Source organism: Mirounga angustirostris, unplaced genomic scaffold, assembly GCF_029215605.1.
Source record: "Mirounga angustirostris isolate CCGP_5_RB_7025 unplaced genomic scaffold, mMirAng1.0.hap1 SCAF_4, whole genome shotgun sequence".
NCBI lineage: Eukaryota > Metazoa > Chordata > Mammalia > Carnivora > Phocidae > Mirounga > Mirounga angustirostris.
This window is the reverse complement of record NW_026991712.1, coordinates 139806968-139834797: the sequence shown is the minus strand read 5'-3', so window position 1 is coordinate 139834797 and position 27830 is coordinate 139806968. Positions and strand designations below refer to the sequence as shown.

Genomic DNA, 27830 nt, shown 5'->3' with positions numbered 1-27830 from the left:
AGATTTCAAGAAAAGATTTGCGATTATTAAAAGGGAAAAGGCAGGTGCTGCTTATTTAAAATTTTAAATCCTCAGAATTCAGCGGTTCTCAAACTCCTGGGTTTTAGATCCTTTTTACACTTAAAAACTAAGGACCCCAGGAAGCTTTTGTTTATGTGGATTTAAACGGACATTTATCATATTAGAAATTAAGATTTCAAATTATTACTTTATAAAATAACCCATTTGTAAGAATTAAGTACAACTTAGTACAATTTAATAGCTTTACTGTTGCTAGTTCAAAGAAAAGGGTGGTAAAATACTCAATGGTTGTATGTATATTTGGATTTCAATATGCAAAAAAAGGGCAGTTAACGTTCAGCAGTTATCATGCCCTCTCCAGAATTCAGGTGCTAAAGTAAAATGTTCAAACACTGCTTGGAACTTTACATGCCTAAAATTTAATTTCTATAACAACCTCTTAAAGGTAAGTATTATTTTATTTGTCGCAATTAGTGGAGAAAAATACTGAAGCCCTTTTGATACTCAGTGGGGTTGCCTGCTTTAATACAAATCCAGAAGAACATACTCTAATACTATTTACTGTTAGGGCTGAGGAAAATGAGTAGCTGGCTCCTGATACATTCTAGTAAATTCTCCCATACAAATAAAGTGTGACAGGACTTTAAAAGAAATAGTTTTAGGAGGCTAGACTTACATGTTGTGTCTTGGTTAGTATAGTATGCATATTTAACACAACTTTGTTATTCTCAAATTACAGAAAGAACTGACTTCGGTCTTGAAGGCTGATTCATAATAGGGTTATTCATAAGAGGCTAGCTGAACTTGTTAGGTTTCAAGAGACTATCTGAAACCATGTAATAAAAGTTACACAAATTCATTATTACTAAACCAAGCACATTTCATTTTCCTGAAGATACCCCAAATAATAGGCAAAAATGAGCATACCTGTGGCAGGTGACAGGTAATACTGCCTTGTATAATTGCGGGATCTTTCTGTTTATCAGAGGCTGTAAGGCCTCTTTAAGGCGATGATAGTTTCTCTCCAGTTCCCTTTGATACTCCTTTTGATCTGGCCCAATTAAGCTCTTATTTTTTCTTAAGGCATCCTCACACCTAGGAAAAACTGTGTGTTACCAAAAGATTTCTCTGGCATAGTTTGAGAGCCTGATGCTATTACACATATTTACCATGATGATGTCATTCAATTTTTTGGTTCAATGTCTCTCTTGCATTGGGGGTAAGGCAGGGAACAGATGATCAACTTGAATTCTTTTACACTCTAACATTCACCAACAGTCTTCATTTAATTGAATACTGTGTATTTTTTAATGTTAAATCTTAAGCCATTTTCCACATACCACCACTAGACTTTTCAACCCTATTCACTTATGTACGAACAATGGCATCTGGCAGAGTGGTTTGCCAGTGTTCAAATAAGGTGCTTAAATGAATAGTCCTTGATAACAATCCTTTGTCCAATTTATTCAGATATTTAAGAAAAAAACCTGGACCCTAACAGAGCAATGTAGGATGTTAAACAATGTACCCATATCAATAGTTGCAGAATTACAGCTAAGTGATGTTCAGAAGAAAACATAGTCTTAAATGCTTATATATTTTTTTTAAAAAAGCTAAAAGTGAAGAGCTAAGCAACTTAAAAGAACAGAACAAACTTGAAGTCAAATCACAATCTTTCCACACAAAACACAACAATCTGCGAATTCTACTAAACATTCTAAGGATAGGTAATCCCAGTGTAACACAATTATTCTACAGTATAGAGGGGGAAAAAAACATATTTCTGAGAAGAGTTTCCAACTCCTATTTCAAGGTTTGGATACCAAAACCTAATGGGACTATAAAGATAAAAGTGTAATTTAATCTCACCCATAAACACAGTTGCAAAACTCCTAAACAAGACAAGAGGAAACTGTTGTACCAAATCACACACACGTAACATTCTAAAATTTGTCATGATGAAAATTCAGCAAAACAACAAATAGGTGGGAACTTCTTTAACCTAATTAAAAGTATCTACAAAAAACCTGAAGAAAACACTATACTCAAACAGTGAGCATTCTGTCCTTTTAGATCAAGAACAAGAAAGTGATGTCCTCTATCATACTGCTATTCAGAATAACATAGTACTGGAGCTTCTAAACATCACTGTAAAAATTAGAAAAGATTCTACAGATAAATTATTAGAATTAACGAGTTTGGTAATATCATCATGTAAAAATATAAAATTCAACTGCATTCTGTATGCCAGCAAACAAAATATAATTCTAAAAGATACCATTAACAAAAGCATAAAAGTATGAAATACCAAGGAATAAAATCAAGATATATAAGGCCTTTACAGAAAATCAGAATATTAAGAAAACATCTAAGTAAATGAGAATGAGGTCATACTCATGGACTGGAAGAGTCAAGTTCTAAAGAACTTCCAACTCTCTGCCAACTTATCTACAGATTCAGGTTATTAGTTTTAGGTTATTAGTTTTCCTTTAGGGAAAAGGGTCCAAAATAGTCCTTGAACAAAAGGTGACAGAAATTGCTCTACCAGATATCAAAGTTTATTACAAAGCTGCAGTAATTAAGAAAGCATGATATTGGCTCAAGGAAAAACAGAATAATGGAAGATAATAAAGATCACAGAGACAGATGGATACCAACATGAGCACCTGATTTATAACAATACCGCAAAGCAGAAGAGAAAGGGCAATTTTTGAAATAAGTGGTGCTGTGTCAACTGGATATCCATAGGGAAAAGACATCTGACCCCAGTTCATGCCACAATTAATAAATGGGATCAAGATAATCACCAATCATCAGAATGGACAAAAAAAACTAATCCCTACCTTGAACCACTCAAAAATCAAATGCAAGTGGATTCAAATTAAAAATTAAAAAGCCATTTTTGCCTTCTTCCCCTGTTTTTAGCCTACATTGAGTTTTATTTTTTTAAGATTTTATTTATTTCTTTGGCAGAGAGAGCACAAGTAGAGCGGTAGGCAGAGGGAGAGGAAGAAGCAGGCTCCCCACTGAGCAGAGAGCCCAACATGGGGCTGGGATCACGACCTGAGCCGAAGGCAGAAGTTCAAACCACTGAGCCACCCAGGTGCCCCTAACCTACACTGAGTTTTAGAGATACCATATACTGGGTTTTAGAAGTCAATATAGAATACTACTATGACCAGGGCACCTGGGTGGCTCAGTCAGTTAAGCGTCTGCCTTCAGCTAAGGGTCATGATCCCTGGGTCCTCCTGGAATCGAGCCCCGTATCAGCCTCCCCACTCAGCAAAGAGTCTGCTTCTCCCTCTCCCTCTGCTGTTCCTCCTGCTTGTGCACGTGCTCTCTGTCAAATAAATCAATCAATCTAAAAATAAAATAAAAAATACTATGACCTTGGGGCGCCTGGGTGGCTCAGTTGGTTAAGCGACTGCCTTCAGCTCAGGTCATGATCCTGGAGTCCCGGGATCGAGTCCCGCATCGGGCTCCCTGCTCGGCAGGGAGTCTGCTTCTCCCTCTGACCCTCCCCCATCTCATGTGCTCTCTCTCTCTCTCTGTCATTCTCTCTCTCAAATAAATAAATAAATAAAATCTTAAAAAAAAAAATACTATGACCTCAGTGAAAAAGTTAATTTAAGATACAAAAAGCAGCAGTCATAAAGAAAAGACTGAATCCTTCGCTGTGCAGAAGCATTTGATTTTAATGTGTTCCCGCTAGTTTATTTCCCTTGCTATTAGGAGACATATCTAGAAAAATGCTGCTATGATCGATGTCAAAGAGATTACTGTCTGTACTCTTCTAGGATTTTTATGGTTTTGGGTCTCACATTTAAGTCTTTAATCTATTTTGAGTTTGTTTTGTGTGTAGTGAAAGACAGTGGTCCCATTTCATTCTTTTGCATATAGCTGTTGGGTGTTCCCAATGCCATTTGTTGAAGAGACTTTTTTCCATGGCATATTCTTTCCTCCTTTATTGAAAACAAATTGACCATATAATTGTGGGATTACTTCTGGGTCTTCTACTCTGTTCCACTGATCTATGTGTTTACTTTTGTGCTAGTCCCATACTGCTCTGATTACTACAGCATTGGAATATAGCTTAAGTCTGGAATTGTGATACCTCCAGTTTTTTCTTTTTTTTCAAGATTGCTTTGGCTATTTGGGGTCTTTTGTTGTTCCATACAAATTTTAGGATTATTTGTTCTAGTTCTGTGAAAAATGCTGTTGGTGGGTTGGAAAAGTGAGCAACTCTTGATCTCGAGGTCATGAGTTCAAGGCCCATAATGGGTGCAGAGATTACTTAAATAAAACTTAAAAAAAAAGTGCTGTTCGTATTTTGACAGAGATTGCATTAAATCTGTAAAATGCTTTGGGTAGCAATTTTTGTGTGTGTGTGCTTCCATGACCATTTCATCTTTCCATTTCTTTGTGTCATCTTTAATTTCTTTCATTGACGTTTTATAGTTTTCAGAGTATAGGTCCTTCACCTCTTCGGTTTATTCTGAAGTATTTTATTATTTTTGGTGCAAATGTAAATGGGATTGCTTTCTTAATTTCTTTCTGCTGCTTCATTATTAATGTATAAAAATGCAAGAGAGTTCTGTACATTAATTCTGTACCCTGACACTTCACTGAATTCGTTTACTGGTTCTAGTAGTTTTTTTGGTGGAATTGTTAGGGTTTTCTATATATAGTATCATGTCATCTGCAAATAAAGTTTTACTTCCTCCTTATCAATTTATTATGTTGAGGTATGTTTGTTCCCTCTAGACCTACTTTGTTGAGGGTTTTAGTATATGTGCTGCCGAAGCGAGCACATGTTGAGGGTTTTTATCATGAATGGATGTTGTACTTTGTCAAATACTTCTGCACCTACTGAAATGATCCTATAGTTTTTATCCTCTCTCATCAATGTGATGTATCATGTTGTCTGATTTGAGAATGCTAAACCACCCTTGCATCCCGGGAATAAATCCCACCTGATTGTGGTGAATGATTTTTTTTTTTTTTAAACATTATTGTTGGATTCGGTTTGCTAGTATTTTGTTGAGGATTTTTGCATCTATGTTCATAAGAGATATTGGCCTGTGGTTCTCTTTTTTTGTGGTGTCTTTATCTGGTTTTAGTATCAGGATGATACTGGCCTCATAAAATGATTTTGGAAGTTTTCCTTCCTCTTCTATTTTTTGGAGTAGTTTGAGAAGAAGAGGCATTGACTCTTTAAGTATTTGGTAGAATTCACCTGTGAAGCCATCCGGTCCTGGACTTTAATTTGTTGGGAGGTTTTTTTTTTTTTTAATGGATTCAATTTCATTGCTGGTAATCAGTCTGTTCAAATTTTCTATTTCTTCCTGCTTCAATTTTGGTAGGCTGTTATATTTCTAGGAATTTATCCATTTCTTCTAAGCTTTCAAGTTTGTTGGCCCACAATTTATTATAATAGTCTCTTGTAATTGTTTATATTTCTGTGGTGTTGGTTGTTATTTGTCCTCTTCATTTATGATTTTGCTTATTTGAGTCCTCTCTCTCTTTTTTCTTTTTGTTGAGTTTGGGTGAAAGTTTATCAATTCTGATCTTTTCAAAGAATTAGCTCCTTGTTTTTGTGTGTGTGTGTGTGTGTTTTTAAGATTTTATTTATTTATTTGAGAGAGAGATCACAGAGGGAGAGGGAGAAGCAGACTCCCCGCTGAGCAGGGAGCCCGATGTGGGACTCGATCCCAGGAATCTGGGATCATGACCTGAGCCACAGGCAGACGCTTAACCGACTGAGCCACCCAGGCGCCCGAAATAGCTCCTGGTTTTATTGATCTATTGTTTATTCTAGTTTCCGTATCATTTACCTCTGCTCTAATCTTTGTTATTTCCTTTCTTTTGCCGGTTTTGGGTTTTTTCTTTTTGTAGCTCCTTTATGTGTAACAGCTTACACACTTTGGGGAAAAAAGTGGCATTATCTGGTTGAAGTTGAACCTATGAACCAACACTACTCTTAGGTATGTAACTCCTGGAAAATCTCTTGTCAATTCAGAAATAGAGGGATATTTGAATAGTACTCTTTGTAACTATTTTGTTTTGTAAAAACACACAGGAAACCACCAAATATCCACCAACAGAAAATGAATAAATCATGGCATATTCATACAACATAATATATAAAAATAAAGCAACATTATAGGTATATCTCACAAACACTGAAAACAGCAAGTCACAATTATATTCACTGTTCATTTATATAAAAAACATGTGAAACAAAGTAGTGTATCATTAAGGGATACACTCATTTATGATAAAATGATAAAGACAATAAAGGAAATAATATGAAATTCATGATAGTGGTCACCTCTAAAGGAAAGGAGACATGCTATCAGAGAAGAACATATGAGGAGGGGATCTCAAAGCAATGAGAATGCTATTTCTTAAGCAGGGTGGGTAGGTACATGATTCTTTTCTCCCTGTTCTTTAATAGCAAATGTTATAAATGCTATATTGAATCTATTCAAGATTTAATGAAAGCAAATTTTAAAAGATAAACCCCAAAATATCAAAAGTAAACACATGCAAAGCTATTAATTATTTTAGGAATAAATGATTAACAAATGAATAGCAAACTAAAGTACCATTTAAACCGATTAACAACAAACATCCTACCTAAATGGCATTACTAAAGCAAGGTGTTCTGAGAGTAGTACACTTGCATACTTGGCACTGTTAATACTTAGAAACTTTTTGGAATGCGCGATATATTAAGGGCCAATAAAAATATTCATGTACTTCGGCTCAGTCATTTCATGATTCAAATGTTAACAAAAGAAAAAAAGAGGCACAGCCACTGTGGAAAATAGTACAGAGGCTCCTCAAAAAATTAAAAACAGAAATACCATATGATCCAGTAATTCCACTAGTGGGTATTTACTTAAAGAAAATGAAAACATTAATTATAAAGGACACATGTGAGATGGTGTAGGCTTGTAGACTTGCAGGCCAGGGTCATTTGAGGACTGCACTGAGGTTAAGGTCGGCCAGGCAGGCCTAGGCCAGGAGGAGAAAATGTTCTCTTCCCCTTACCTCATGTTGCAAGGCCTAAATGCCTGGATCAGCAGGAAGTGGCTCTTGCCTAGCTTAAAGTGTATCTCTCTAAACAGAAGTGTTCTTTCTAAAGACCAAGAACATGTTGTCTCCAAAGGAAGGATGGCTAAGAGAATTCTTTATTCTGCAAGCATAAACAGGATGTATTTTGTTCTTATTGCATTTCGTGTATATTTCACATCAGGGATGTTGGCTTGATACTTTAAGTATACATTGTTATGTTTATCTGATCTCTGCGAGTATATAGCTATGTGAGAAATAAACGGCAGTATACAGTTGCAAGTGCTGCCTTTGCTCTGCATCCCCTGTGTCCTGGTGATTTCGTAGACCCTTACCCAGGGACCCCAACGCACTAGACGTTGACACACATGCATCCCTATGTTTACTGCAGCATTATTTACATTAGCTAAGATATGGAAGCAACCTAAGTGTCCACTGATAGATGAGTAGATAAAGAAGATGTGAGATACACACACACACACACTGGAATATTACACAGCCATAAAGGGAAGACATCTTGCCATTTGTGACAACATGAATGGACCTAGAGGGTATGATGGTAGGTGAAGTAAGTCAGACTGAGAAAGACAAATACCACAGGATTTCACTTATATGTGGAATCTAAAAAACAAATGAACAAACAAAAAGCAGAATCAGACCTATAAATACAGAGAACTAATGGTTGCCAGAGAGAAGTGCAGTAGGGAGATGGGCAGAAAAGGTAAAGGGGACTGGGCGACACAGGCTTCCGGTTCTGCAATGAATCAGTCACAGACATACAAGGCACAGCACAGGGAATGCAGTCAACGGTACTGTAACAGTGTATGATGACAGACAGTAGCTATACTTGTGGTGAGCACAGCGTAAGACACAGGGAAGGTGAAGCACTATGCTGCACACCGGAAACTGATGTAGCACTGCTGTGCCAACGACACTAAAAGCAAAACAAAACAAAAAACACTTAAAAAAAAAAAAGATCCAATGCACTGGTGAACACACCACACCTAAATTCAACTTAAATTCAAATAGGGGCGCCTGGGTGGCTCAGTCGTTAAGCGTCTGCCTTCAGCTCAGGTCCTGGGATTGAGCCTCACGATTGGGCTCCCTGCTCTGCGGGAAGCCTGCTTCTCCCTCTCCCACTCCCCCTGCTTGTGTTCCTGCTCTTGCTATCTCTCTCTCTGTCAAATAAATAAATAAAATCTTTTAAAAAAACCCAACAAACTTAAATTCAAATATTTAATGAAATAATATAATCATTAGAAAGCTTTAGCTTTAATTGAAAAATAAAAAGATTATAGGTATACTGTGAGTTTTATAAATATATATGCATACTGATATAAAAAAAGGTAACACAAAAATAAAAAAGATAGCATGACCAACAAAATAATAAATAATAAAAAAGGCTGTAACTTTCTTGATAAGGTTTATGTTATGGAGTGGGTTTTTTTTTTTTTTCTTTTTGTCATTTAAGAAAACCTTCTCTACAGTTGGTGGTAATACTTAGAGACCAGCAGACTACAGAAATTGATCACCTTATCATCAATATACACAAGGAGGAGGACATGTGACTTAAAATGTAGTCAAAACAACAGCAGGGAAAGAAGTAACTGTCTATACTTAAATGTCTATGACCTAAAGAAGTATGTGTTGTTCCAAGATCATCTGGCACACAAAGATAGCAGGGTGTTTTTGGTTGTTATCCGAAACTTCCCTAATAATAAAATTAATGCTAGGAATCAGTCAATGCTACAAGTATAAAGTAGATTTCTTTATTTTACTACCACAGTTCATCCACTCCATACACTAGAAGCTATGTTTCCTGTTGTCTCCTAAAACCAAACTTAGAAGGTGGTCTGGCACAATAATCAGATTCTGGAATCTCAGATTTCTGATGAAGCTTTCTGAAGCCTTTTTAAAAGACAGTCACCATGTTCAGGCAGGAGAAATTGATAGGAATTCATGATAGCTATTGCAGTGAGAACGGGGGAAATTCCATCTTAAAATACTTGAACATGTTAGCATTCCTTGTAATTTTCTGATGACAAAACTGATGTGAAATTATTTCTACCCCTGATAAAGTTGGTTCAGTATATGACTTGATAAGAGAAACCATAAACGGGAGTCAAAGACTGGGTTCTAATGCCGCTTTGTTAGGTGACCATCATGTCATTTACTGAATGGTACACAAGGCTCTCTTACGATCCATTCCCAGTCGACTTACCCAGTATTTGACTGCTTGTCTTTACAGAGTCCATGGTTCCAGCTTCATTAAACTATTCACTTTTCTCAGAACAGTCTCTGAACTTTGCGCATGCTGGGTTTTTTTTCCTTTTCTATTTAGTATGCCCTGCTCCTCGTTTCTGCCTGAAAAACTAATATCCATCCTTCAAGGTCCATATCAAATGTCGACTTCTGTGGGAAATCTTCCCTGGCATCACCATGTAAAATTAATCATTCCCTCTATTGTCAAGCTTACAGTGTTGGTAAAGCAGGAATCAGTCTCAAGTTGATAAATGACTTTTTTCCTATTGTTTCAAAATTTAATATTTGCCCAACACCTATTTATTTTGTGCCAAGTATTATCTGTGCAGAAAAGAGTTAACTGCAGGCCTGAGACTGCTACCCTTTTCAAAGGCCTATTTCCAAGGCTGGCCCTTGGTTAGCAGCTGGGAATTTGGATTTCGGGAGGTAATCATTCCCAGAAGATAAGAGTGGCTCACTGTGCCTACACTATTTATACAAACATTATGGCTTATGCTGAACACCTGCTTTCAGAATTCTGGTACCTGCCAGGGAGAAGGGGCCTATAGGAACAGCCCTCAACAACAATCTTGGCCCGGAGTCTCTATTCAGTAGCTTCCGGGTAGACAACATTTCACACACGCTATCCCAGCTCATCCCAGCTCACGGCTGGAGGAATCAGGAGCGCCTGTGTGAACCCCCTGAGAGAGGATTCTAGAGTCTATACCTGGATCCCCCCAGACTTCACGCACAGTGCCTTTTCCCTTTGAGGGTTTTTACTTTGTCCCTTTCCATAGAAATCAATCACAGCCGTGACTACAACTATATGCGGAGTCCTGTGAGTCCTCCTAGCAAATCATTAAAACTGGGGGTAGTCCTGGGGACCCTGAGACACCCATATATTATTTCATCTAACTTGCACAACCTCCCTGTGGGAAGTAGATTATTATTATCATCCTTATTTAATAGATTAGAAAATGATCACAGAGATTAAATGACCTGGAATAGGACACACAATGACAAAGACAAGATTTGAACACAAATTTTCTGCTTCCAAGTTTGTTGCTTGTATGTTTCCTGAGGGAAGGGAAGCAAAAACTTTCACACTGAAGGTTCACAATAAATAACAACTCTCAGGTTAAACAGCTAACTAGTCTAATAATAGTTCCATGTTAAAAAAATGTTGAGTCTAGGCTTTTCTAATCTTTAAAAATATGGCAATATAGAGCATCAGAGGTGGGGGGATATGTATACACCCTGAAGGAATAGTAAGTTATACACAAACTGTTCCTCTTTGTGAGCCACTTCCTAGACTTTCTCTTTTCAAGAGTCCCTTAAGACCCTTACACCATTCTCTGGTTTGGACATTCTCAATTTACACAGGAAGCCTTGAGTACCTTTTAGTAAAATCTCTGAAGCACAGTCGTAGTTTATTATGATGTCTGAAGAGCTTTGGGTCACTGGGTATTTCAGACAGAAAAACCTGGGCAACTTCCAAAGGCCCCTGTAAAATAAGAAAATAAAACAAGTGTGTTTTTGTCTTCTCTAAAATCAGAGGTATAATTTACCCAAATGATTTTTTCTTAGCACTAGGATGGCTGCATTTAAGCATAATGCAGATATGTCTATGTCTATATTAAAACTTCTCAGGGCACTTGGGTGGCTCAGTCAGTTCACGTCTGACTCTTGATTTCCGCTCTGGTCATGATCTCAGAATCCCGTGTCCGGCTGTGGGCTCAGCAGGGAGTCTGCTTGAGATTTTCTCTCTCTCTCTCTCTCCCTCTGCCTCTCCTCACCCTTGAGTGTACTCTCTCTCCCTCTAAAATAAATACACCCATCTTTAAAAACAAAACCAAAATACCAAAAAACCTTCTCACAGACAGATTCTGGCCATATTATTTTTAGCTTCTCCTAATGCCAAGTCTATATGCTTAGGTACTGTAATTAAATTGCTGAGTATTTTTCAAAGAAAAATAGTAGGAGTTCAAGGATTGACTATTATATTTATCAATACATTTTGCCTTGTACTTTTTACATTCCTTAATTTACCCTGGATGCAAACAGTTGTCAAGCCACTGGTTATTAGATACTTGATTCTGCTAAAATAGCTTCCCTCAGTATTCCAAATGTGTTCTAACACTGCAAGTTAAAGACGATCCCTTGTGAGTGTTGTATCATTTGGAAGTAAAACCCCCAAATCATGTATGTTTTTAGGGGTAAAGGTGTTAAAACATTTATTTCGCTTTGGTACGGCACTTCTTGGCTTTGCTTCTTTAACCTAAAATATAGGTAAGATATATAATATGAATTCTTACTTGAAGCCTTTCTGGATTTTCCCTTACCCTGGAATATTCCCTAATCATCACCAAGAGAATCTGAATGAACCCATTACAAGGAGATAAACGGGGATGGCTTCTAATCTGCACATGACAAAGCACCAAACAATAATATCTTATGTACATATATTATTAAAATTTTCAGAGTGATTCCACATATTTCCTCCTCATGACTCAATGGGAAGGAGATCTGGAGAAGGTAACATCAGGGAATATCTAAGGAAGTAGGCATCCACATGTACGAAGAGAGTTCTGAAAACAAGACCTTTTTAGATCACGTTCTTTCAGTACAAGGTTTTTGTTTTTTAAAGATTTTGTTTATTTTTTGACAGAGAGAGAGAGACAGCAAGAGAGGGAATGCAAGCAGGGGGAGTGGGAGAGGGAGAAGCAGGCTTCCCGCAGAGCAGAGAGCCCGATTCGGGGCTTGATCCCAGGACCCTGGGATCATGACCTGAGCCGAAGGCAGACGCCTAATGACTGAGCCACCCAGGTGCCCCTCAGTACGAGGTTTTAAAGGAAGGGCCATTTTAAGTGAATCAGTTCCTTCTTAATAGAATGTTTAAGAACAGACAGGTAGAAAAATACAGGCAGTACAGAGGGCAGGCATGAAAACCTTAATGACTGCGATTATACTAGAAAGATTTTTTTTTCAGTCTATTTTCATTTATACTTCGTGTCTTTTGCAAACCACTCCTAACCCACCTATCTTTTTCCACTTGATCAGACACTCGTGGCCTTTGTGAAACATAATCAGGAAATCCTTCCCAATTCCACTTACGACTGCCATCAGAGTACCAGCAAAAAGCACTAACCTGATTCACTGTTGTGCCTACAGACCCCTGGAGAACCATCTGAAGCATTTTGGGGTCTGCTGGATCCTGATGTGTTGCAAATGCCAACTCCTGGGTCTTTTTCTGCATGTCTTCAATAGCAACTTCAATTGGAGTTAAGATGATCTGGGTGAAATAACATCTAGTAGGTCAGTGTACTGATCGAAAACTATTCAATGAGCTTGATATATAATCATTTTTTTAAAAAGTGGAGACCAACTATAAAACTGTTTTCTAATAATAGAATTCCAAACTTTGGATCCCTAAATTGGGGAGGCGGGGGGAGCCAGCCTTTTAAAGTATAAGCTGAGGGTAAACTAGGGATTTAGAAAAGAAGCCAAAGTTAATGACTCAAAAATGGGTAAAGTTCTAGGATGCTGCCACGTGAGGGGCGGTACGTAACCCTACAGCCACACTGTTCTCACACGGCTCCAGTGTCTCTGTTTCACAAATCCTATTCCCGTTTGTGGACTTACCTCCTCTTTGTGAGTGACATTGACCCTTGTCTTAATATAAGGAAAGGCATGAGAAGTAGTCAGAATGGTCTTCCGTTTGAACTGTTCATGAAGTTCCCCATGGGCACGGCCGTCCAAAGTGAAAGGCGTACAGTACATGAAACGGCGAAGATTATAGTTTTTGTCAAAATAGGTGATTCTGTCCTTCATCTCGTATGTGTCAAAGTACGGTTCCACATAGGTTATCTGAATATATGCCTGGGGATAAAAAAAAAAAAGGCCTTCATTTTCTCACTGTTAAATCATCATTTAGTCCTTCTCCCACAAAATCATGGTCTCAGAGCTACACTTGTGTGGCATTCGGTCTCACCCACCATACCTTGTTAGGATCTAATTTACACTTGTCTACAGGATTAGAGTCCTTGATTACTTCAACCACATCCTCTCCAAATCTTTCTCCATAAAATCCCTACAATAAAAGAAAAAGAAACCTTTTACATGAACTTAACATTAGTGGAGAACAGAGAAGGCCTCTGAGGGAGACTTCTGAGCAAAATTAGGCCATTTAGTGAGTTCTTGTACAACCATCTGAGTAATTACAAAATAATTATTTAGGTTCACAAAAATTATATTAGCCTATTTATTTGATATTATTTATATCTACTCACTTTAATACAAAATAGAAGAACAATTTTCTACAATAAAAGTACAGGATTCCATAAGGGATCCTCAAGAAAAATAAAAAGGGAACAGAAAGCAGAACCAAAGAAACAAGGTATCTTTGATGTATAGGACCTTACTTTTATTGAGACTGATGTGGCCTGATTTCTTGCAGACATGGGTCAATGAACCAACATTCATTTTTATGAATGATTTAATATTCCAGAGTTTTCAAATAAAAGCGTTGATCTGCTGAAAGTTTCATACTGGTTTAGATTTTGAAAAGGCAACCCAGTCAAGAATGTAGTGACTTTCCCATATAACATGGAGGAGCAGCATGGGCAACAGATGGAGCTTATTCCATAGGAAAAATTACATCTGAATCTTCAAAGGAGAACCCCTACTCTTCCCTCAAAGATAATTTTTATGATTGAGTAAATTTGGAAAATACTGTCTCAATATTTCCCAAGACTTACTTAGCTCTTGAAAAATAAAAAGTCACACTTTAAGCCAATTTATGGAAGGTGAGCCCAGGGAAGTCACCAATAAGAATACAACATTCAAGAAATTAATAGGAGCTGAGAATTAAAACAAGCCCAGAACACTGCTTCTCAAACTCTTATGTGAATACAAGTCACCCAGGGATCTTGTTAAAATGGAGATTTTAATTTAGAGTATCTGGAGTAGGTAGGATCTGAGATTCTACATTTCAATCTCCTAGATGAGGCCAGTGCTTCTGGTCCATGGGCTGCATTTTGAGTAAAAAAGAATAGAGAGACGTTGGAAAGACTAACTATAGCAGAAAAGATTGGTAAACCTCATAAATATGAAAATTAGTCATTCATGGTGAAAATGAAGAAGTTCTAAAGGTTAAGGGGTTCTAAGGAGTGTTTTCAGGGTATGATTTCAGGCTTTTAATTTCTAAAGGATTCTCACTGGGAATCAGGCCAAAGAGATAATGCACTTGGGTCAGAAATTTCTTGGGGTTCCAGTTCCATCATCAGTTGCTACTTAACTCCTTATGCCTTTTACTGCAAAATGTAGATAATACTATACATTTCTCTGTAAATCACAGTAATTCTGAAGGTTGTAGTGGTTTCTAAAATATGTGTGAAAGGGGCACCTGGGTGGCTCAGTCATTAAGTGTCTGCCTTTGGCTCAGGTCATGGTCCCAGGGTCCTGGGATCGAGCCCCACATCGGGCTCCCTGCTCGGCGGGAAGCCTGCTTCTCCCTCTTCCACTCCCCCTGCTTGTGTTCCCTCTCTCGCTGTGTCTCTCTCTGTCAAATAAATAAAATCTTAAAAAATAAATAAATAAATAAATAAAATAAAATAAAATATGTGTGAAAAAAGAGCCTCAAAAAAAAGTTTATATTATTTTACTGTTGCCATAGAAGATTTGAAGGATTTGAAAGATTATTACTGTAGCTATCAAAAAATCCTTAGTCTCTAAAGGAGTAGTTTATTTGGCAGGATCTGGCTTATTAAATGATTCGATCTGGATCTGAAAGTCAATTCATCATAGAGAATACAAATTAAAGATGACATTTATAAACTACCACAGCATTCACCTCCAATCTGTGAGAGATCTCTGCAAGTTTGGTTATTGCAGGCTCCTTGTAAACAAATTCCTGTTCATCCAAATCCCCGAACTTGGTTCCATAAAAACCAACACGAAAATAGGTGCCAAACATCCGCTTACCATCCTAGGCGTAGGAAAACAAAGAAACTTTAATACAAAGTTTTTTTTTGTTTTTCACATTATGTTTACATTGCTATAGCATAAAATTCTCAAAACACTGCAAAAAGATTTCATTCAAAATTACAAAATTTTATTGTTTCTCAAATGAAGGTAAAAACAAAGTAAATATTCTTTCTTTTTCGTTATTTCTAACAAATAACATTCTGCAATGAGGGCTTTTATCAAGTGACTGAATCACATGTTTTATGTTTTTCAGAGTTTGTACCAAGTGACTACCTCACATTGGTCTATGTTTTTAAGTCCCTATACTTTGAGATAAATCATTTTCCTTATTGAAAGAAAAGATGCTTTGTATAACAAGAACTGTGTCTTAATTATTCTGAAATTATAGCATATCAAATAAAGTTAAATTTAAAAATAACATTAACATTTTTATTTAGCATTTGCCTTCATACAATCTTTATACATATTATCAATGAGGTCATAAAAGTTAGGAGCCAAGTACATAGCACCCGGCATAGAGGACTCAGTAAATGGCAAGACCATGCAGAAGCCCTGAGGCAGACAATTTACAATGGGTGTCCCTCTCTCGATAAAAATACTTCTATGTGGAAGAGTAACAAAAAATGGAACAGAAAGGGAAAAGTGCATGAGAGATAAGAAAAAAATGTGACATGAGTTGGTTATTCTCAAGTCCCCAAACCACCTGCTGCATACATTAACCACACATTCAAGTACAAAGTACACTAAGACTATCTGAACTCTTACACAGCACATTTGAGCACAAATTCCTTCAATAAAGATAAAATATTTGGAAGCTTTCTATGCAATTCTTACAATTTATTTACAAGGATGTTTCAGAAGGGGCTGCCTGGGTGGTGCCTTTGGTTAAGCGTCTGATGCTTGGTTTCGGCTCAGGTCCCGATCTCAGGGTCATTAGATCGAGCCCTGTGTTGGGCCTCCTTAAGATTCTCGCTCTCCCCTCCCCCTACCTCCCCTCAAATAAATAAATAAATCTTTAAAAAAAAACACCAAGATGTTTCTGAAGGATTTTGTGGTAGTGCCTATATACACAGTCTCACATAAGTATTTAAAAACCTCTGAATTCTCTTTAAGCCTAATCTGTCTTACACTTACTCTTCCTATATTGAGTTCTTACTGGAAAGGCTAAAGGAGATGTAAAATAAGTCACAAATGAAACAGATAATTAAGCAAAACAGGAAACTCTGATCCTTAATTTACTAGTTTCATAATACCAAAAAAAAAAAAAAGTACTATGACTAAAAATATCCCCACATTTCTATCCAGGAGAAATGAAGTTTTGAAGACAAAAATGTCTTTGAAGCTTAAAACAAACAAACAAAAAAACCCTTGAGGTTTCTAATCTAAAAATTTTTTTTCACAGTTATTTCAAAATTTAACACGTATAAAAATTAACTAAGTTCCTACAGCAAATGAAATCTCTCTAGAAAAAAAGGTATTCAATCAAAATTCTGATTAAAACCATCCATAAGCCAATGAAACAATATAATAGCAAATTTTGACATAATCAAGGAATGAAGGCACTGCATGGAAAATAAAAATGGCGTTTGAGAAAATTAATACCTTGTGATTATTATGTTTCAAAAATGTCATACACATATATACACATACATTTCTACTTTTAGAAACCACAAATAGTAAAATTTTGTTATTCTGGCCAAACTCCTCTCAGAGGTGTCCAACTTAAAATGCTATTCCACATCTTTAATATTGTGGCCTTTTAAATATTTGAAGACCGAGATTAGGACTTGCTTCCTTTAGCTAAACTTTCCAGTTCCCAATCATTTTTATATGATAGGAATTACTATCATGTTTGCATTTTATTAGTTTTTCAATGCCACCTTTCAAAGTGTGGCATCTCAGAAACAGACAGAATACTACTGATATGATCTGATCAGTGCAGGGATCAGTGGGCTCACTGCCTCCCATATGAACTTGAATTTTATTAATGCAGCTTATACCCAGTTACTAAGCACTTAAAGCTCTTTTTATTTACTTTCTTATACTGACATTCAGTTCAAGGAAAAAAAATATTGAGTGCTTATAATGTGTTGGACACTGTTCATTGTCAGTAATATGAAAATAAAAATGAGAAGATTTCGTTCCTCAAGAAAGTAAAGGATATACTCAAATAATTACAATACAAATAATAAAAAGTGGAATCAAGAAAGGAAAGATTAATCCTGCTGGACCCAGGTCACAGAAAAGGTGACACACAGAGTTCTACAAGTCAGAAGAACGGCTAACTGGATGTAGGAAGGAAGGAAAGACCATTTCAGCAGAGAGAAGATAAAAGCCATGAAACAGAATGTGAGGGAAACCATTCATCCATTCACAGATTGACTGAGTGCCTACCATATATGTCAGCAAACTGTTCCAGGCATTTGTGATAAATCAGTGAACAAAAGAGACAAAGAGCATGGTCAGGGTAGGTCTAGAGGTGACATCTGAGCAAAGATGTGGAGGAGGTGGGAGAGTTATTCATGTGGATCTCTGGGGAGAGCACTGCAGGCAGAAGAGCGAGACAGTGCACAGGTCCCAGGACAGAGCCTATCCAGTATGTTTGAAGAACACGAAGGAGGCCGGGGAATTGAAGGGGAGTGTGCAAGAGGCAGAATGGAGTAGATCAGAGACGTAACTCTAAGGAGTTACTGGAATTGAGAATGAATGTGTGTGCACTGGAATGGGGGAGGGAACAGAAGGAAGGCTAAGAGTTTGAGGAAATTTATTTTCAATTTACAAAAAGTTCTATAGTGTAAAACCACTGACTCTATCATGTTCATGAACCCATAATCATATAGCTTCTTCCTCAGCAAAAACGTCACTTCATCTTATTTCTTCTTCAGAGTTTTAGACCACAAGAGGACACTTGTTTTCTACTTTCCTATAACCTAGCTTCTATTTTCTAGCATTAACTTTCCTTACTGTCATGAATTCTCTCTGAATTTCCTATCATTCCCACACTCCAATTTATTCTTCTATTTACTGATTCTACCATCTCCTGGGTGATGCGACCACATCACAGACAAGCAAAACCCATCTACTCCTCCCTCCACGTCTCTAATGGTTGAAATGTCTTATGACGAATGGACCGCAAATCTTTTCTAGTTTTGTTATCTTTAATGCAAGAACACTCTGGGGCTAGTTTTGTATTTCTACAATGACATCACTACTAAAACTTTTATCCACACCCAATTGTTTTCTGCTATGCTTCCTTCAAGGTTATTGATTTCCAGAAAGGCACACCAGTATTTCATACAGTAGTAATCACCCTCCTCTTCTACTCAATCTATTCCTCTTATAGAACACAAACACTTTCATCAGTTTAGTTAGTAGTAGATGTCAACTTGGGAACATAACACCTCCTAGATTTCATTAGCCAAATTGTGTTAAGATTTCAAGTAGCAATAATGATGATGATGATGATGATGTTATAGTAACAACAATAAAAATAATAATCTCCAACATTTTTAAACTACTTACTATGTGCTAGATGCTATTATCCCCTTTACACGAATTATTCTTATCACAACTATGAGATAGGTACCATTTTTTTTTTGCCCTCATTTTATAGATGAGGAAAAGTAACTTGTCCAAGGTCATATGTTAATCAGTGGTGGGGCTGAGAGTTAAATACCAATATATTTGACACCTGAAGTCCAAGTTCTTAATTAAGCTATATAAATTCCCATACCCTATATACTGATATACAAACATTAGGACATAAGTATGATCTCTGAACCATCTTCCACTTCTGATGTTTTCCTTGAGAATTTTTGAGAATTTCCTTGAGTAAGTCTTTTGAGAATTAATGGGTACCTCCTACCCTATGCTTTGTCTTTTGCTGTATTACAACACTGTCCTCTCTACTCTAATATGATAAGCAGGTTGGTGGTTCACCTATGGAATATATTCTTCTAAGATATAGCCTGTTACATTTCTTTTCAGAAGTTCAGTTTCAACCATTCCATGTCGTAGTCCAGGAAAAAGAAATCACATCTACTATCCTCTACACTGTGCATGTTTTCTGCCCAAATCTTTCCTTTTTCTGAAAAGTAGCATAAAGGGCAGAACACGATCAGTGGTACTGCATCATCAGATGCTCAGTCATGGGTCTGTACCAATTATCAGAGAGTCACCAACTACCCAAAAAGTTGTCTCCTCCTGGAGATAAGAAGATTCTTCCCACCTATTATGTTTTCCTTAACTTTCTTTATATCTGACTTAACATTCCTGAGGTAAAGACTAGGCTTTTGGAATTTCTTTTTTCATTCCCTTCCTTCAGGGACTCCCCCCACCTCCATCATATCGCTGTTTCTAATTCTGCTCTACCTTTACTTGCTTAGATGAGTTAATTTATCTCACTTAGCTTTAGCATGGATTAAAGCATTAAAAATTCAACAGAGGGTGCCTGGGTGGCTCAGTTGGTTAAGCGACTGCCTTCGGCTCAGGTCATGATCCTGGAGTCCCGGGATCGAGTCCCGCATCAGGCTCCCTGCTCGGCAGGGAGTCTGCTTCTCCCCCTGACCCTCCTTCCTCTCATGCTCTCTGTCTCTCATTCTCTCTCTCTCAAATAGATAAATAAATCTTAAAAAAAAAAAAAAAAAATTCAACAGAAACCACTGCACCAAAACTATGGCCAGTATTTCTGAGCACAGAAACTGTCTCATAGTCATGTCCATCCAGCCCAATGACAAGAGTTAAGATATAGCCCTTTTGCATGTTTCGATCTCAAAAGTTAGGGTACCCCACTTTTCTTTAGTGGTCCAGCAGAAAGAGTTTAGCTTCACAAAGCTAATAAGCCCTTCTCTAGCCTTTCTGGAGACGATAAAATATACCTAATACGGTAGTGATATTCCCTTTGAAGAAATATGTTGTAATCTTCTAAGAAAAAAAAAGAAAGGAGAAAGTGTCACATGACTATTACCAATGTTTGGGGATTGATTATTCTGAAAAATCCAAACTTGCATTAATCTATTTCTGAAACTGATCACTGTTGGGTACATGGATAAATGCTTCTTTTAAAAATGAAACACACACACGCAAAAAATGAAATCAGTATAAAAATTTCCATACAGAAATTCAGTATTTCTCTTTTCCTAAAAATTTTTTAAAATGCAATCGTAAGAAAGAAATGATTAAAACACACTTTATTTCCTACTATTGCCAGAAAAAGAAATGGGCTTGGGAAAAGAGAAAATAAAGGTGAACACTAAATAGCCATTAAGGTACTGAGAGTGAAAGAGCAGGGAACAGCCACCATGGTTTGTGATGGGTTCCTGATTGGTTCCTTTGCATGGTAAATACTTGACCAAATTGCTGAGTGTCAAGTTTTAGAGCTATCTTTTACACACACACACACACACACACACACACACACACACACCCCTCAAAAGCTTTGCCAACTCCAATTATTTGTACCAAATCAGAGCATAATGAAAAATGAAACACACTGCCCAGAAGGGCTTTCCTGTAAGTCAGGTAGTGAGTTATCCATTCAAAGAGCCTTTCTACACAATGGATAAGTTATCCTTACTGGATATTAAACCAGTGAGTTCTCTGAGAATACTAGGATATTAGCTAGGAAACACAGCTTTTAGAAAAAAAAAACAAAATTACTGAAGTTTTCACAGAGTCAAAAAGAAAAATATTCACAAGATAGGAACTTACCACAATAGACAATAGTAAAAGTAGGGAGTAGGGTCAGCAACCAGGGGCAAGAGAGAAGAGAAAACAGAAAGCATTTTAATTAGGGAAATTTCAAAACAAATAAGCAGCAAATGGTGGCAAACACATTTTTAAAATGCAAGCATCCATTTAAGTTTTACAAGGGAAAAGCAAAAAACAAACGTGCAACAATTTTAGAAGCTACAAAGCTAAAAGTCCAGTGAACGGTAGTGACAAGAATATAAACAGAAAAATAAAGTCTGCACGACTTCTATCATGCAATAAACATGATGACAGAATGATATTAATGTCATAACCAGTGAAAATTATACCTTTCAGGGGTCGATTTAGCATCAAGCCGACTAGTAATAAACTGCTCAGAGGTTTCAATATATCTTCTTTCATGCCTACTTTTCAGCTAATTTCATTTCATGTGAGGAAATCCATAAGGAACTTTACCATTCCTAAATTAACCATGGCAAGTCTCTTTCTGTTATTTCCTAACTGAGCCACAAAAATGAGGAATTATATATTAGATATTAATGAGGTCATACACATTGAATCTGGAGAATTAAGGTAGATATGCAAGTACTGGCTTCAACTGAAGAAAAGCAGAAAGTAGGGACTAATTCAGGAATGGAGGAAACACAGTAGTAACATTTATTCCTGAGGTTTTCTATCTGGGTCCCCGAATAAGGACCGCAGTGCAAAACCAGAGAAAGTGTAAGCTGTTGAGCCAACGTGAATGTGACCTCAAAGTGAGAGGCAAAGCAGACAACTTTACAAATACACCTCGCTTAAAATAAACCTGATTCAGTAATACCCTGGCTTCACCTCATCAAAATAAATTAGGGCACATTTTCCAGAACTCTTTTCTTTATAGAAAGATTTAAAACAATAGCAATCAAATCTTTCTGGCTTTTTTCAGGTAAAATTCGATTCATACATTACTCTTCACAAGCCTACCTCCTACATAAAAGGAAGCATATGTAGTCTTCCACACAAATTATCAAACTGTCAAGTAGAGGAGGTCAAAGTAAATTTCATGTTCTCCCACTCTCTTTATCCCTCCCACCAACAAAATTTAAATGACAAAGTGAATTTCTTCCCTCAGTAGTGCTCATACTCAAGGTGAAGTGACTCAAGATCAAATCAACACATTATTTCATCAATTCTGAGACGCACATTTTTTTGGCCCACATTTTAATATCCCTGATGTTGTGATTTAATACGTTTCCTTTTCTTTCTTAAAGGCATATAAAATAATGGTATGTCTTACAATTGATGGCGTCTTTGATCAGATGAAATATTGTATTTTCTATACACCTCTGAGCAATAACACATAAATCGACCTCTGTAAAATGAGGTGAAACAATATGGTTAAAAAAAGAAATCTGTGTGTAAATGTTGAGGAAAGAAAATGCTTCAAAGGATAAAAACAAACTAAAGTGACGACAAAGTGGCTCATTTACCAAAGAATCTCATTAGTACAACATATGAATTTCCATGCACTGCCTACAACCTCTTAATAATAAATTGCTTAAAATAACTTAAGAGTATTTTAACAAAATTTCTTTGGTTAATGAATTCAGTTGATAGCAGATAGCAACAGAATGCCCACAGCTAGCACATGTGGGCAAAGCATTGGCATAAGAAATTTCGTCAAATCAATCTATTAGTGTCTTTAACTAACTAAAACATTACCTACCTCCCAGCCAGTACTCTGTATAATAAAAAGTAAAAAAGGGCAAGTCATAAAAAAAAAAAAAAAAACTGTTTTAAAAGGAAAAAAAAAAAAGACCAAAGGAACTTGAGCAGTGTAAGGCACCATATACGATAAAATCTTCTCTGCGAACAGAAGACAGCAGGATATTTTTAACACCATATTCTTTCACTTAAGATCTGTGACAATTTCCTAAATTGCTTGTTCAAAACCTAAGTAGTTAAAATTCCACCTTTTAAAAACTTTAGAAAGAGAAACTATAAATTTTGGTGAAAAAGAGACAGCTATGTGTTCCATTAATGTATCTGAATTAGACCTCTAACTCACAGGAGCTGTGCTTCACTGAACTACCCAGCGTACACTGGAATAGAAATCGCAATTTTGCTCAAATGCCTATCATACAAATGGAGGAAAATTTCTTGCAAACATGTAACTGACAGTGCATGTACACAACTGATTATTATAAGACCCACCTGTTACCATCATGAATCATAATAAATCTCTGGCAATTTCAGTGTTTTAGTAGAGGACAATAAAATATTGACTTAACAATAGCAGCCCTGTTTTAAGACTATTAAAAGTTTTTCAGATTATATCAATTCATCCAGAATAGCTTAGTCCACAGCGAGAAAGAGGAGGTCAAGCTGACAGACAGTAGAACAGGACTAGTAATGAATACAAAAGTGGATCATCAGTACTCCACGTCCTTCTTGGATGAGGGGGGTAGCAGATAACAGCACAGGGAGTCTGGGGAAGGGAAGGGAAAAGTGGGGAAGGAGGCTCAACAGGATATTTCAGAGTATATTAAGAGAGCCAAGAATTTAGTTACAGGGAAATCAATTGCTAGTAGTCTACTTCATTTTTAAACCTAGCCTTATTTTGATTTTAATTTTGGTGATAACGTGGATTCCATGAACTATAAACAAGTACTAAAATCATGCTATTATAATTGAATAAGCATAAGACAACAGTTTTAGTCATTATTTTCACTAAATATTACTTTCATATTAGAAATATATTAAAGTATGATTGAATGGAACATCTAGGGAAAAACAGTTGAAGCTGAGGTGAAAACATTAACAATATTAGTTTATTAAACTTTCATATCATTTAATAAAAAACTAACAAATACAAAACTTTTTTGGCAGCAAAAGAAATCAACTTAAAAATCAGATTCACAATTTTAACTCACATTTGAAACAGAAAAGAACTCACAATTTTAAAAATTTGCCAACTATTAATTTTTAAAAAGTGAATAAAAAAAACTGTGTAGAAAGTTTATGATGATCATGATCTACTTTAGGTAAATTCATTTTTTGTTAATGAATCTTGCTTTGGCCATGAACCATCATTTTGACATTGTTCATTTGTAACCTGATTAAAATGGTCATTTCATCGGATCTACTTTGACATCAGGACAAAGCAACACTAATGCTTTCAGACAGTTTTCTCCATTTACACTGAAATTGCAATCATTACCTGATGAACAATTTTGCTGAATGCTTCTTGAAGTTTACCATGAATTGTGGATAGTTTCTTTGCATCCCGATTAGCTTCGTGAATAGGAATAAGTACTTTGTAAACCTCATTTACTGCCTCATACATGCCAGCCTATAAGAATAATGTTATAAGATATTGTTTTCTCTTACATCAATATGAAAGTAAAGAATTACAATTTATGAATTCACAATACTTCCACTAAGGCAATACCACTGAAGCTTTCCCAGTAGGACATAAAAACAAACACTACTAATTTTTTATTTTATCAAGCCTTAATAAAAGAATTTTGCACAATGCATTATCTCCTCTAGATGGATGGATATGTACGTGTGGGTATATTTTACACAAAAAACGTATATACATATTTAAATTTCTATATAATTGAAATCGAACATTCTGATATCTACACAGTAATTACTTCACCAGTGTGTATGTGTGAGTACTTACATATGCATATAAACTGTGGCAGAAATTAATCCTGAGCAGAAGAATAAAAGAAATCCAAGTACTACATTAGTCACAGACACCAGATAACCTGTGGCATCCTGGCAAGCTAAAATTATTTACATTTCTAAAACATTAAATTGGTACAGGAAATCTTATTGGAAATATCCTGTGGGAAAAAAATCAGTGATCTTTCACCAGATTTAAGAAGGTTCTGAGCTACCAGATTTTATTGCCCTAGAGGCCAATGGCCGGCCAAGGGCTACTCTGCTTACAACCACAGTGAGGGACAACATGTGTTTGTACTGTTACTCCGTTTTCTTATCCTTAATAACGGGTTGGTGGCTGTAATGAAGGAAGAAAGAGAGATTTTCCAAGAGCTGCTGAGTTCTATTACCTCACAAATCAACATATTTTGCCAAGGAAATAAACATATGGTTCTTAAATTTTCTAGTAAAAGTTCACAGGAGTTTAAGCAATCATGTAACTGTAATAGTGAAAGATATATAGTGTAACTAAAATGCCCCAGTAATTATTGTAATTAAGATTAGACAGATTAGGGGGTGCCTGGGTGGCTCAGTCAGTTAAGTGTCTGCCTTCTGCTCAGGTCATGATCCTGGAGTCCCAGGATCTTCTCCCTCTGCCCATCAGGCTGTTCATGCGCTCTTTCTCTCTCTCTCTCTCACTCTCTCTCTCAAGTTAATAAAATCTTTAAAAAAAAATTTTGAAAAAGAAAATTTAAACGGATTAGTTGAAAAACAGTGAATTTCATAATTACATGCTATTACAAAAAAACTTCTGTAATACAGGCCATTGTATTACTATGAATTATTAAAATTACACACACACAAACACAGAGTGTGTATTTATTAAAATATTCCATTAATAAGAAAAAACACTTCCCCACTGCTGCTAGTTCAGATCACTTAAAATGAAACTCAAGCAGCAGGGATCAAGGGGAGCAATCAGGACATTTGAGGTCCTCAGATAGGACATTTTAAAATGGCAATTACCTAACATTGTTAGAGTCTCAGAATAATTATATTTAAATAAGCTGGTTCTTAGTGGGACTAATGGTGAAGAGGATGGTAATGCCAAACACTAATACTTACTTGGAGCCAGGCACCATGATAAGCACTTTACATATATTAACTCATTTAATCCTAACAGCATTCCCATGCGATTCCTACTACTATTAGATGCATTTAATGGATGAGAAAAGCGAAGCACTGATAGGCTGAGTAATTTGTGCCCGAAGTGAGTGAACTACTAAGGTAGCAGAGCCAGGATATGAATTCTGGCTGTATGCCTTCTAAATAGATGCCCTTAACCAACACATCGCAGGGTAGGGTTAAGGCCAGGAGAATAACCAATTCCCTATAGCAGTATAATGGTGAAGAAGGGCAGCATTGCATATTATGTTAAGCTTTCCCCTTACCCTAACATGAATTTCATAGTCTCCTAAACCTTGGCACTGGGACACTAAATACCCAACAGAAATGTCAGAGAAAGCAGGTGTCCCTATTACCATAGTTTAAGAAAGTAAGCAGGGCTAGCTCTCTTTCCCTTCTCCAATAATCATCCTATCATGGATCAATAAGACTGCTTCAATTCTTCACATACAGATAGGGAGGGACAAGGACTGGGCTTATAACATGGTACAGGCAAAGGATCAAGGACATAGTTCATAAAGCTCCTGGTAAGTAAGCTCTAGGTCTCTAATACCTTCCTAATAGGGCTCACTATGCAACCAAGAGATGAGGGGCCATAATTTTCCTGAGCACCAGGGCAACGTCCAAAACACTCAAAAGAAGATTCTCCCTGTCATCCAACAGACCAGCTCTAGAGCTAGAGCCACATTAGTCTCCTCAAATAGGAAGTTAAAATCATCCAGAGGTTTTCTTTTTTGTTCTGATTTTTAATTTTAAGGTTTTAGAAAATGTTTGGTGGTAAAAGTTTTATAAACCAAAAAAAAAATCTGTTATAGATTAAGTGATGGTTCATAAATAAGCAAATGAAAAATACTGGAGGAAATGACAGGTTATTAAGACAAAAAGGAGTTAAGCAGTGATATATTTACAGAGAAAATCTGTTCTGTTCCTAAACAGTTTTTAAGGTGCTTGGAGAAAACTATCATAAGGTAAAGCAGGGTCATAGGCAGAGAGAATATACATATTATGAATAATTCAGAGGTATGTATCTGTGGAAAGAGAATGAACAGGAGTCATCTACCATAGAGAAAGAAGCAGCTGCTTGTTCCAGTAATCCCACGAGTCCTGACTCAGTAAAGTACTTTCCAGAGCAGATACCTTCTTCATCTGGAGATACCACATCATCTGAGACTGCAGATTCTTCTAAAACATTAGATGAAATATTCTGGGGGAGAAAATTAAAACGGCTTTTGAAATGGAATTAACTTCTTAGCATGAAAGATGTATATAAGGAAGTAACTGAAGATGAAATATTAATACAAGCTTGGATTAAAAAAAAGGTGGGGGTAATCAACACAAAGATAATAGACAAATCTCCAAAATCCTTCTGTATTCTGAAGATGACAATAAATGGTAATACTATAGTAACTTTTCCATTAATAAAAGTTGTGAGATAGAAAATTAGAAAAATCACGGGCTAAGGAAAACAGTGATATGATACAGGACATTGGAGACTTAAACAGTCTTTATTTTTAACTTAAATGATTTTGTCAAAACCCCCCACAAGGAAAATTAAGGCGCAATATGGCTTGGCTTGCCTAACATACATTGAGTTAATGAACAAACTCAGATATAATAAAATCCAACGAGATTGGGATCAGCCATTATTTCCAAAGAAGAAATAATGCATACTACCTTAAATATTTTTACCTAAACATTTACAGCAAATATACACTCATTTGACATTTTTTCAAAGTAGATCTAAGGCCTTTTCTTTGTGTAGAGGTCTCCAGATTTTCGTCCAATCTCTCTTGACTAGATACCCATAATGCAACCTTCGGTAAAGATTTCCAGTTCTGGTTTCTTTAGTGGAAAAACTTGAACTCAGAAGGTTATCCAATTATCCTAGATTTCTAGGAGCTCTCCCCCCAGTCTTCTGTAGTTGGGCCAGAATTAATTCAATAGCAATTGTTTTGGAGACT

General features: G+C 36.5%; 1 protein-coding gene across 10 annotated transcripts in view; it reads right to left on the bottom strand.

The window, feature by feature from the left end:
• Positions 1-27830, bottom strand: part of DOCK7 (dedicator of cytokinesis 7) — a 219795-nt gene that overhangs the window by 982 nt on the left and 190983 nt on the right. For 4 of the 10 annotated variants that reach the window (XM_054512832.2, XM_064589044.1, XM_045897524.3 and 1 more), the window contains 9 exons: positions 26930-27073; positions 24233-24364; positions 22739-22753; positions 15191-15316; positions 13340-13429; positions 12982-13218; positions 12488-12631; positions 10737-10843; positions 949-1116 (listed from right to left, as the gene is read on the bottom strand). In XM_054512832.2, the coding sequence (XP_054368807.1) occupies positions 949-1116; positions 10737-10843; positions 12488-12631; positions 12982-13218; positions 13340-13429; positions 15191-15316; positions 22739-22753; positions 24233-24364; positions 26930-27073 (1163 nt within the window). Of the gene's footprint in view, positions 1-948; positions 1117-10736; positions 10844-12487; positions 12632-12981; positions 13219-13339; positions 13430-15190; positions 15326-22738; positions 22754-24232; positions 24365-26929; positions 27074-27830 lie in introns of all 10 variants that reach the window. The other 6 variants (XM_064589042.1, XM_064589045.1, XM_045897525.3 and 3 more) reach the window with 3 other exon arrangements.